General features: G+C 34.8%; 1 protein-coding gene across 1 annotated transcript; it reads right to left on the bottom strand.

The window, feature by feature from the left end:
* Positions 1-1,489: 1,489 nt before the first annotated feature.
* Positions 1,490-10,075, bottom strand: LOC112769245 (V-type proton ATPase subunit a1). Its single transcript, XM_025813698.3, has 18 exons — positions 9,241-10,075; positions 7,978-8,022; positions 7,409-7,531; positions 7,129-7,236; positions 6,752-6,862; positions 6,475-6,648; positions 6,198-6,335; positions 5,973-6,080; positions 5,749-5,856; positions 5,471-5,619; positions 4,582-4,735; positions 3,942-4,102; positions 3,371-3,577; positions 3,093-3,276; positions 2,918-3,001; positions 2,477-2,670; positions 2,328-2,387; positions 1,490-2,194 (listed from the first exon to the last, which is right to left on the bottom strand). The coding sequence occupies exons 1-18, from the start codon at positions 9,397-9,399 to the stop codon at positions 1,990-1,992; spliced, it is 2,472 nt and encodes an 823-aa protein (XP_025669483.1). The 5' UTR covers positions 9,400-10,075; the 3' UTR covers positions 1,490-1,989.
* Between the last annotated feature and the right edge of the window lie 1,399 nt (positions 10,076-11,474).

Consider the following 11,474-nt stretch of genomic DNA (forward strand, 5'->3'; position numbering starts at 1 on the left):
CAAGTCATTTTGGTTTACAAGTCATACAAGTTGGGCCAAACCTAACAAAAAGGACGCTCACCCATACGAGCGTGTCAACACGCGCGCTACTCAATGGTTTCCATAGCGTGCTTCGCGTTCCTCCTCCTCCTCCTCTTTCTTCTTTGCGTTTCTCCTCCTTTTTCTTCACGTGTTTCATCTTCATCGTTGTTTTTTTGCTACTGTTGTCGTTGCTGCATTTTTTTCCTCCTTCTCTTTCTATTCATTTTGCAACATTGTGTATTTTTTCTTTTTTTGTTTGATTTTTTCCTCCTAAGAAGAATTATGAGAATATGAAATAAGAAGATGAAGAAGAAGAAGCAGCAGAAGATGAGAAGGAGGAAGATGAAGAGTTTTGAATTATGCAGAACTTATCAGAATAAAAATATACCCAAATATCTTTGTGTTATACCTAATTTGCTGCAAATACAGAAAAATATTTCCTCTAATGCTGCATTTTCATTCTTTTAGTTGAATGAATATAAGTTCATCATCTTCCAAGTAATTTTGCAACATTATGTGTTTCTTCTTCTTCTTTGTTTAATTATTTTGTTTTTATTCATGTTAAGACTTAAGAGAGTAAAACAAGAAAACACTTGAGAAAGTAAAACAAATACAAAAAGATGAATAAGAAAAAAAAGAAGAAAATAGTGATGATGTTGAAAAAAAAAAGAAGCAGCAGAAGATGAGAATGGGAAAGAGGAAGAGTTTTGAATTATACAGAATTTATTAGAATAAAATTACACCCAAATATCTTCGTGTTACACCCAAATTTGTTGCAAATACAAAAAAAAATGTTTCCCCTAATGCTGCATTTTTTTCTTATTTCTTTCTTTCTTTTAGTTAAATGAATATAAGTTCATTTTTTTTCAAATAATTTTGCAGCATTATATATTTCTTCTTCTTTGTTTGATTTTTTTGTTTTTATTCTTGTTAAAAGAATAAAACAAGAAGAAACTTAAGAAGGTAAAACAAAAAGGAAAAGATGAATAAGAAAAAAAGCGACAGAAGATGAGGAGAAAGAGAAAGAGTTTTGAATTATGCAGAATTTATCAGAATAAAAATACACTTAAATCTCTTCATATTATACTCAAATATCTTCGTGTTATATCCAAATTTGCTGCAAATACAAAAAAAAAAAATATTTTCTCTAATGCTATATTTTTTTTCTGAATTGAACCACACCTCAACCACTTGATTGGATTCAAAACAATAATCAATTTTGTTCTGATTCAATTGACAATCTAAACTTAAATTGTTCGTTATCTGCAATAACAAGATAACTTATAAAGACTTGTTGGGGAAGAATAATTCTATTTCTAATAGCTTTTGTCATTTACAAACGTCTCGTTCAATTATACTCAAATGAATAGTGTGTCATAATAAAACACTAAATTGCTCCCGAATAATCCGGAACGACGTCAGGGTAACAGGTACCAAGTGCCAACTTAACAGCATTACAAAGGTTCCATACAAAATTATTCAACCTTGTATTTTACTTTGTTTAATCATTACGAAAAAATGGGACTCTATCAACTCGTCAGTTATGAATACAGAAAAATTCAGAGAAAAAGTTCCCCAGCAAAGCCGCGCTACATCGTATATATATTATATGTGAATCCAATTGCTACACTATAATGGATCCCCAGCTCATCTTTACAAAATTAGTCTAACCACTCCCTTCCCTTTCCTTATCTCTCCCCCTTTTCCTATACTAAGAAAAAGAAAACTATAAAGTGAATAATCTGTTACAGGTGCTCTCCATGACCATTGGCAGATATGACTACACCAGCATCGCCACAGGAAAATGACCAAGAATATCGAGTAGCATAATCTTAGCATATATTTGTGCTCCTAACGTTCACAACTTCCAAATTAGGTTCCAACTCCAACCATTTCTCACTGTGCTTCCACTTGTGTAAATATCCTTAGCATATATTTTGCAAAAAAACCAAGACGTATACGAATAGATCATTCATCATCATCTGTTAAGGCTGCAAAGGAAAAAGGCTTGAATTTGTAGCCATCACCATGGTAGAATTTGTTTTGAAATTCGACCCAGTGAAGCCGCAGGGCATGAAGAAAAGCACTAAGAGTCTCCATCATAAGCAGTATAAAGGCAGTTGCAAAGGCAAACACGGCTAGCCCCAGTAACCGAATGATAAGATTGTCATACCTGTAACAATTGCAACCAGGAATGACATTAACGATTAAAAAGTAATATTTAAAATAAATAAACACAACAAAGAAATGCAGATGGGCCAATGGTATATAAAAAGATAGGTTATAACTTATTAAGTTTAACTCACCCCCAAGCAAGAAGCAGAACTTTCTCATAGAAAACAGTAGAAAGTTCGGAGTGAGCCAAGCTGCAAAATGGTTAGATAAGTTCAATAAAGGAACAAGAATCTCTAAAGCAGGAATTTGCAGAGTAGAGGAAAATCATGGCTGAGCAGACCTAAGTGCCCAAAGTCGAAGATACGAAGCTGTATTTGAAACTGAACCTAGAATAAACTCAATGGCGTGGATCATTTGGTGAACAAAAACCTCACTGAAATTGAATTCTTCATGATGATGTTGCCTGGCAGAATCTGGCTCCTCAAGATCCATCTCAGAGGTATTAAGAATACCATAACTACGACCTTGAAATCTCTGTTTAATACCAGCAACATAAAATATGAGTCTCAGAAAACTCATTGTCATGGCCTCCTTAGTTACAAGCTAAGACAAAAGTATAGAACAAATAGCTGGAAAAGATGTCTGCACAGCTGATAGGACTTTTAAGTAGAATGCTGATAAGGTTTTCCAGGAGAACTGATGTTCAACAATGTTGAGAATAAATATACAAATATGTGCATGAAATAAAGAAAATCATAAACAACGGAGGTAAAAATGGCACCTCAGTATGAATCTTCTTTAGTATAAAAGGTTTTGGAAAGAGCATCCACGGAGCCGCAATCAGTGCCAAAAGCAATAATACAATCTGCAAATCATGTGCAAAACTCAGCATGATGAAAACTGAGGAAACATAACAATTAATTATGCAACAACAAATAAAAGAACCAGATTCATACTTGAAGTGGCCTTTGACCCCAGAACAGCTCATTATCACCAAGATTATCTGTGGGGCTCAAAAACATGTATATCATTACATGATAAAGGTCCGCCTGAGAACCAGTACACCACTTAACAACAATGAGGAGGGAAAGATACCCAAATAAACTGTTAAGGAAAATCATCTGCGGCACAAACTGGTACCTGCCAGCAACATGAAGAGTAACTGAGTGAGGTAAAACCTTCAATGAAACAGATAACATAATAATAACTGCATGAGCCAGGAAGAGTGACACACCTTATATCCAGTGAGTTCCCAAAAAACCGAGCATTAAAATAACTTAATATAATTCCCAAGTTCATATGCACCACACCAAGCAGAATGGACATCTTCATCTTCATAGAGTTCAGAAAAGCCAACTCTGAACGACTTCCACGCCACTTGGGATCCACACCAAATGGATATGGATCTCGGACTTTGACCAAGCCAATAGTATGTGCATCCCTGATAGGAGGTAATGGTGTTACGGGAAATAAAGGGTCAAAGAATAATATAGTAACATATACGCTGGAAATACACACAGAATATATTAATATCTAATGAAATATCACGACCACATACTAATCTACCATGTTATGGAAACTCACCTAGATCCATCAATAGTAGTAGTAGTAGTAGTAATGAAGAAGAATAATTCCAAGTAATAAACATTGAATGTACAATGGAACTCAAAATTATGAGGAGAAATTATGACAAGCAAGCAAGGTGTTATATTATCAAGGTAATAAAAAAAATAAAATTAAAAAAAGAAAAAGAAAACAAGACATTGAAGTGCATCAAAGTTAGAGGTAAGAAACAAAAAACATACCTGCATGTATTATCTCGGCATCTGTAAGCTGACTCACCAAATATGTGAAACGGAACAGAAAAGAATTCATTGTAGATTAATCCACAATAGATTGAGAATAGTGACATCAAAAGAAGTACATAGCGTCCACCAAATAGCATCTCCATAAAACTTCCAAGCTTCTGCAGAAAATAAATAGAACTATTAGGTAATTAACTGCCATGCCAAGTACACCAAAAGTAAAGGACATGCTTTATCCCTCTCTAAACTTCTATGTACTACAACAGATTTTTTTTCAATAAAACACTTACAAATTTTCAAATATTTTTCTAACACAAAATAATCAGGTTTTTCTGGTACAAAGTCTACAAGATACTAAAGAGAAAAAAAAAATTGTAGTTCCAAGAAAATGCCACCTTGCCAGTGCTGTATTTATGAGCAAAATAATGTTAAACACAGGACACGCCACATCTAACAATAAAATGCTTAGACAGCATTCATTTTTTGAGCACCAACAACGAAAAGGAAGGAAATTCAAATTGGCACATCTCAATAATAAGATTATCCATTCATCAACTATATAGGTCACAGCCCATTACATATATTTGCCATAATCATTAAGTTTCTGATTGGTTTTATAAAACAGCTAAAACAAAATTACCTGGGTACTGAGCTTGCTTTCGCGCGCTATAAGAATCAATGCTCCCAGCAACAGGCAAATTCCATGACCCCAATCCCCAAACATCACAGCAAATAGGAAGGGGAATACAATAGTTGTGTAAACAGCAGGATTTGCTTCTTGGTATCTCGCAACACTGCCAAGTTGAAGGGCTAATCAGGAATCTTGCAAGTCTTCATTAATTATAAACAGAGGAAGTAATAGCTAATGCACTAGAAAAAAGTTTTCTCAAGGCACTATATATTCCTAGAATAACAATGCAGAGTCAAAAAGCTCAAACAATATGAAGGAATTGTATCATGATTCATAACTTCTAAAGAAGTTTTACATTCTCTTAGACAGGTTGAGATTAACAAACAAGTTTAGAAAGAGGTGGGAACGGGACAACTCGCCCACTTTTTCTATCCATAAAGATTCATGCACCCAAGTGTACAGAGGAATCTGTGATTTGTAAAATACTGATTAGGTTGAAAATCGAAACTTCAGTCTTTTTCCCTATTCTTCCCAGTATACAAAGCTTTGTTATCCTTCTCTAATTATCTATTTAGTCAAAAACCACTAAATCCAGTTGGTTTTCCATGAACAAGTAAGAAACTTTCTATGAAACATTTTATCACGAATTTACAATTCAATGACATCTTAGTGCAAGTTTAACTATCAAAAAGAAATAGCTCTACATGTTGAGGTTAGAAATTACAAAAACCAGGCAAGATCATGTCATCCTAAGTTATCTTTCTGAAATTCTACATATACTAATCAGATATTTACCATCTATTGACCGAAGTATATGGACAAATAATGCAATAGAAAGCACTCCAAACAATAATTAAGAGATTAAACTATTCACAGAAACACAAAATATAAGGCTCACCCATATGCATCAACAATCTCCTGATATGGACTTGTGAAACTGTTGGTCCTAAAATATGTAGGTGGTGATTCCACTGCATCCATTGGATGGCAGATTATGCCTACTTGTGAACTGCTATCAAAAGTTGCCCGTTGCAATGCCTCCTGAATCTGAAAAATCATTAAGTGCAAGCTCTCTATTAGAGAATGTATATCAAACATGTTTTTAACTCCTGAAATATTAAAAGGATAATAAGTGAATGGTAAGTGTGCAACCAACTTAAAGGATTCAGAAATCACCTGTGTTTTTGCAAATATAGGGCACCATCCCTCTCCAACAAGACACTTTTTTGTGACATCAAAATTTAACATGTTCAGTGTATCATACACGGCCTTCTCTCTTCTTACCTAGGACAAGATGATGAGAGCAGTTGGTTCAAAATGAGAATTGATTACTTGCACAAGATAAGATATATTAGGACTGCTTTGCAGTTGAAACAAGACAGACAAAAAGAAAATCATACCATGTTCATCCAGTCTGATAGATGTTCCCCTACAGAAGCTAGAGCCTTATTGCGGTGCCTCAACCCCGCATCCAAAGTTGCCTCCAAGTCAGTAAGGCGCGACGAAACCTATATCCAAAAAAGCAAACTCTTGACCCCTAAAACATCATTGCAAGAATATGCAAAACCCAACAGTTAAAACTTAAAAACAACATCTTCCTTGGAAAACTAGAAAAGCATACCAACCTCTCTAGTTATTTGCCTCTGTTTGCTTATATCTTCTGGAACAGGATAACAATTTGCCCCAAATGCCTCACAAATTTTCAGAATCTTAGTTCTTGCCTGCTCCCCAGAGAAAAACACGACGAACACTGTTTTCTCAATCTGAAAAGAAAGGGGGGGGGGGTTATGGGAACAGAATAGGTCAGAATGATGTGTTTGGGGGAAAAAAAGAGGGGGAGGGGGTGTTGGTGGAGGAGAAAGCCAAATCTATCTTCTTAAAAGTAATAAGAAAGAAGAAAACCATTTCAGCTGAAACAGGATCCATGATTTGGTCGTCAGCTGGTGCCTGATTGAAAAGCATATTGCCTCTTGTAGCACGAAACAACATCCTTTCAAACCGAAGTAGCTTGGATTTACAAATTATCCCACTGATAAATCTTAAACCAGACGGATTTGATGGTCCAGGTCTTATTTCCTGCAAATTAAAATTAATTTAGTGGATTGACAAGATATAATAAATTTACTAAACTAGTAGAGAATCTTTGCAATTTTCAGACTAAGCAATTGCTACAAGGAACCTGTTCAAGCAAAGATGTTGTTTCAACAAAGTCATTTGAGTATACATTCTCTTGTAGTTCTCTCTCGTCAGGAATAGCACGGCCATGACTTGAAACAAGAAAACCACATGCCTAAAATTTACCCACAAAGTTATATCAATACATACATGAAATAAAGCATATAGAAAATATTTTATTTGCTAAGAAGAATGGTATATCATTTTTTGAGCTAACAAATTAAAAACCGAAAAAAGGGAGGGGGTAAAAATAAGGAAAGAGTACTGATATGTCAATAACAATAAATAAGGTGCATATCTACACCCCTAAACTTTGAAATTAAACTGAGAATATGCTTGCTACAAAACATCAAGAAGAAAAATAAATAAATAAATAAATACCTTCTGCAATACAATCTTGAATTCGAGGAGTTCATTATATGATTGCCGAAGTTTGTCACTGTTGGAATTCATTTCAATTAGCTCATGTTCATGCTCAGCAAGTTGTATCTGGTTAAAGTGAAATCAAATAGAATTTAAATCAGAGCACACCCACCAACTTAAATAGCAGCAGCATGTCATTGCTGGCAGCTTGAGAACATCAAATACAAAATCTTTGGAAATAATTGAATATTATACACACACACAGACACGACCAAAAAAAAGGGACATAGAAAGACACCTCTAAATCCTCCAAGTCAATCTCTGGTTGCAGTGCAGTATGAGAAGAAGACATTATGCCAGCTTTATTGATTTGATCCTTGAAGAATCGTAGCTTCCGTGACATTTCCGCACAACGCTTTACCTGCCAAAAGTGGAATGTGTTACCCATTAATAACAGAATGGACAACAAATAAAAAATGTTATTTAAAAAAAGAAAAAAGAAAGTCATTACTTCTGAAGATAGATAACATATATCTAGTTCAATAAAATTATAAACAAAATTACAGGAAACTTGTTTGGTACAAAATTTAGTAAATGCACTCCCAAAGAAAAACTAACACCTAAAGTCCAACCAGTTTGTTCAGTGTTCTAAAATCAAATTATGATAATTAGGGTGAGTATTACCTGGCATGCACAAAACAACCTATGTTACTGATTTTGCCTTTTGATATTTTTAGGCGACATATATTGATATTTGTTATGAGAATTGGCCATACAGTCATATCCCAACAGCAGAATAAAATCTACAGAATACAGACAAGACCATTCAAAATGAGAAAGGACGCTAATTAATGAAATGAAGGTTACCTGATTAACAAACGTTCTTTGGAAAGGGCTTTTATCAGCATTTAACTGCAGACAAGGAGACAGTGTTCAAAAGTAAACATTGAAGGATGATAGAAAAATTTTAAGCCAGCAATATATGAACAATAAACTTTACAGAGCCACACGGTACTGCTATGACCAACAAGCCTACAGAGAGATTTTTCATATAAACTCTGAATCTGCAAAGCTCCCACCTAATATATTATAAAGATACAATTTGGAAGGGTCAAATATTATCCACGTAATACACACAGTTGTTATTCTCTCCAACTGCAAGTGTCTGAGAGAACAGACCAGATTCAGAAGTAACACAATCATTTTTCGTGTGAAAATCCAGCATATTCAGATAATCAGAGCCTTGATTTTGGACCTGAAAAGGCAGGCTTAAGGCTACAGCTCTTAAAATGAATCGTAATTATCACATGCAGTGTAGCTGGTTCTCCACCAGATTTAAGCAACTCCTTCTAACATTCTAAAAGAGCTGCTGACGAAATAACAAATGCCACCAAAAGTATCCTCCAACAAGTTAAATTATGACTGGAAAAACATAGTCAACTGCATGTGAGGCCACTCTGTATAAAATTACCAGTAGCATTCACCCTTATCAACTATACTCAAATATGTATTGGAAGTTGAAGATTTTGGAGGTTGGACCCAGCACTTTCAACACCTCCTGATCCAACCCGGTATTAACAACCTTCAACAAGGATCAAACATAAACTACAGCTCGAGAACCTAATTAGTAATTGACTAATTGACTAAACTACTAAACTTAGCTCGGTAATCTACAATTCTACATTGTTATGAACAATCCATAATCCATACAACCAACAACACAGACCAAATTCGAAGCTCTTTACTCTCTAATTATAATTTCACTCAACAACCCATAAATCTAACATAAAGACACACCTAAACGCCGAATCAGTTTGCATAAACTGTTTTGGCATCAAACTGATTCGGCATGTAGGATCCAAAATCCAAAAACGCATTCAAAATGGAATCTAGTATCGCCGCATTTCCAATCTATGTCAATTACCACATCTAATTCATTCAAGTAGCAGTAGCACAACTCATAAAACCATGCAACTTAGGGAAACGCCACACAAGACTTGGAGAACACCTCAAAACACCAAAAATAATAGCCGAAAAGAATAAACAACACGAGGAGCGAGAAAATGGAGAAAATCTGAAGGAAGCAAGCTCGGATCTGGAAGAAAAAGAGAGATTGAGAGAGAAACTCACGTCGCGGAATTGGAGGAGTCCGAGTTCGCCGAGGTAGGAGATGGCTCGGTGAGCGGACTCGGCGGGGATGATGAGCTGGACGAAGGTCATCTTCTCCGATCGCATCAGATCCATCGGCGTCAAGTTGTCGAGGAACTTCTCCATTTTATCGAGAAACATTGCAGAGAAAAATCAATGGATCTAGCCTTCACACGCTCTTATATATAGATCTGATTCTGAAGACTTGCGTTCTTCGTGCAGTTTTTATGTGTGTGGCGTAGGGAGTGGGGAATTAGAGTTTAATTTGAAGAAGGTGAAGTTTAAGACTCCGTTTCCAGTTTCCCCTTCCCAACTGCCATTGGAATCGAAAAAAGAATGAAAAAAGTGGGAACAAGTATAAAATGAGACCAACGCTATTTGGTGTTGGTGGTGGTGGTGGTGGTATTTTTTCTCTCTATAAAATTCCTCAAGGCTCGTAGTTACGCTTACACATGCAATCGGTGACGGTGTGATTCATATATCGTAATCTAACAGCCTGTAATTTTACCTATCCATGGCGCAATGCCGCAATCACAATAACAATTTTAATTTCAAAGAATTGACATACTATTTACTTCACATTAATCTATTTAAATCCTTAAAAAGTAACACGAGAATATTATATAAGTACAAAATATTTGACTTTTGTAATTATTAATTATAACAGAATTAAATTACTCTTCATTGATAACATAGTAAATTAAATTTAAGCTCTCATGTTTTTAAAATTTTCAGATTTTTCTCAAAAACTATGGAAACTTTGAGGATTTTTAATAATAGCCTTTTTTTTTAAATGATTTATCACATTGAAGCACCATTTATAGAACATTACTGCAATTTATATAGTTATTAACTTTTTATATAGTTTGATGTATTGATGTTAGTTTTCTACCGACTACCGGCACTATTTGTTAGTTAATTACTAATAGTCTAATATCAATATGAACTTAATTGATCGAGTTTGTTTAATATTGATCAAAATAATGGCTTTGACCAAACAAATAGTTCTTGCCATATGCATGCTTCTATTCCACTTCTTTCTGTTGCTTCCACCCTAATGCAAAAGGGAGATTCGTAGCCAATTCTAGGGTGCACTTGGTAAACTCACGTGCACAGTGCACCACTTTCATCTCATCCATCCAATACAGTTAACCATTAAACCTATGGTTGAAACTTAAAAATGAGTAGTGGTGCATTCCAAAATTAAACCAGCATCACAATCTGTTACCTAGTGCAAGCACCAATATGCATTGTGCTTTTATATTCTAAATAAATATGTGTGTGTGATCAAATTCCAAGCATGTGTATAAAGAATAAGGCTTTGTCGGTGACCCAAACATGCTTCTCCTTGGAGGCACCTTCAACCTTTTTGGGGCCGTTGCATGAAACACTAGCTCAAGTCGAACAACGTTGTCATAAATGGAAGGAAGAGTAATTTACAATCCACCATAGATCATAGAATTATAAATATATTATTAGATCTTGGCCGTTAAATAAAATAGTGCGTGGTGTACCGCACTTTTTAAAAAATGCACCATAAATATAGTCTTTCTCTTTCTTTGATCTAGATCTACTCAACTTTTATTTTGGTAATGACTGATGAGATTTTCTTGTAGGATGGTAAGATCATTTTCTTGCTGTATAAGATTGTTAAGTTAATATGATTTTGGGCATAAACAGATAATGAATAATTATCAAGGGCAAAAAAAAAAAAAATCACGAGTCTTTTAAAAGCAAGAATTCATAAGTTAAATATGGTGAAAACTCAGGTACAGTCGACTTCACGTGAAGTTGATAGCTGAGAGTCGTTAGATGAAAATTTAGTCAAATCAGTCAAATCATCTAACGACTCTCAGCTATCAACTTCACGTGAAGTCGACTGCACCTGAGTTTCCACTGTTAAATATTTAAAATTTCATGAATCCATTAATCTAATGACTCTTTAACTTGCTTCTGGTGATGAAAAAGACAGGGTTGCCTCAACAAGTCTTTCTTCTTAGTTTTCTGATGACCTGGTCAACATTTGATCTAGCATCTGTCATGGAATTATCCTAAAACTTGATATGCAAAAGTTTACTTTCATTTTCTCCTTTTTGCTTTAAATGCTTCAATTATTCCGAACCAATAATCTTAGCACTCAGAAAAAGAACCACTACTCTTAAATTATTATTAATTTTTTTTCCCCTCACACATTACACACCTTTGTATATTATGTC

Source organism: Arachis hypogaea, chromosome 18 (assembly GCF_003086295.3).
Source record: "Arachis hypogaea cultivar Tifrunner chromosome 18, arahy.Tifrunner.gnm2.J5K5, whole genome shotgun sequence".
Classification (NCBI taxonomy): domain Eukaryota; kingdom Viridiplantae; phylum Streptophyta; class Magnoliopsida; order Fabales; family Fabaceae; genus Arachis; species Arachis hypogaea.

Excerpts from the sequence above, each read along its gene's own strand:
- LOC112769245 (XM_025813698.3), bottom strand. The coding sequence starts at position 9,399 with ATGTTTCTCGATAAAATGGAGAAGTTCCTCGACAACTTGACGCCGATG. Across the intron at positions 7,237-7,408 it reads TTGACTTGGAGGATTTAGAG|ATACAACTTGCTGAGCATGA; the intron begins GTGTCTTTCTAT and ends CACTTTAACCAG. Across the intron at positions 2,671-2,917 it reads TAAAGAAGATTCATACTGAG|AGATTTCAAGGTCGTAGTTA; the intron begins GTGCCATTTTTA and ends GGTATTAAACAG.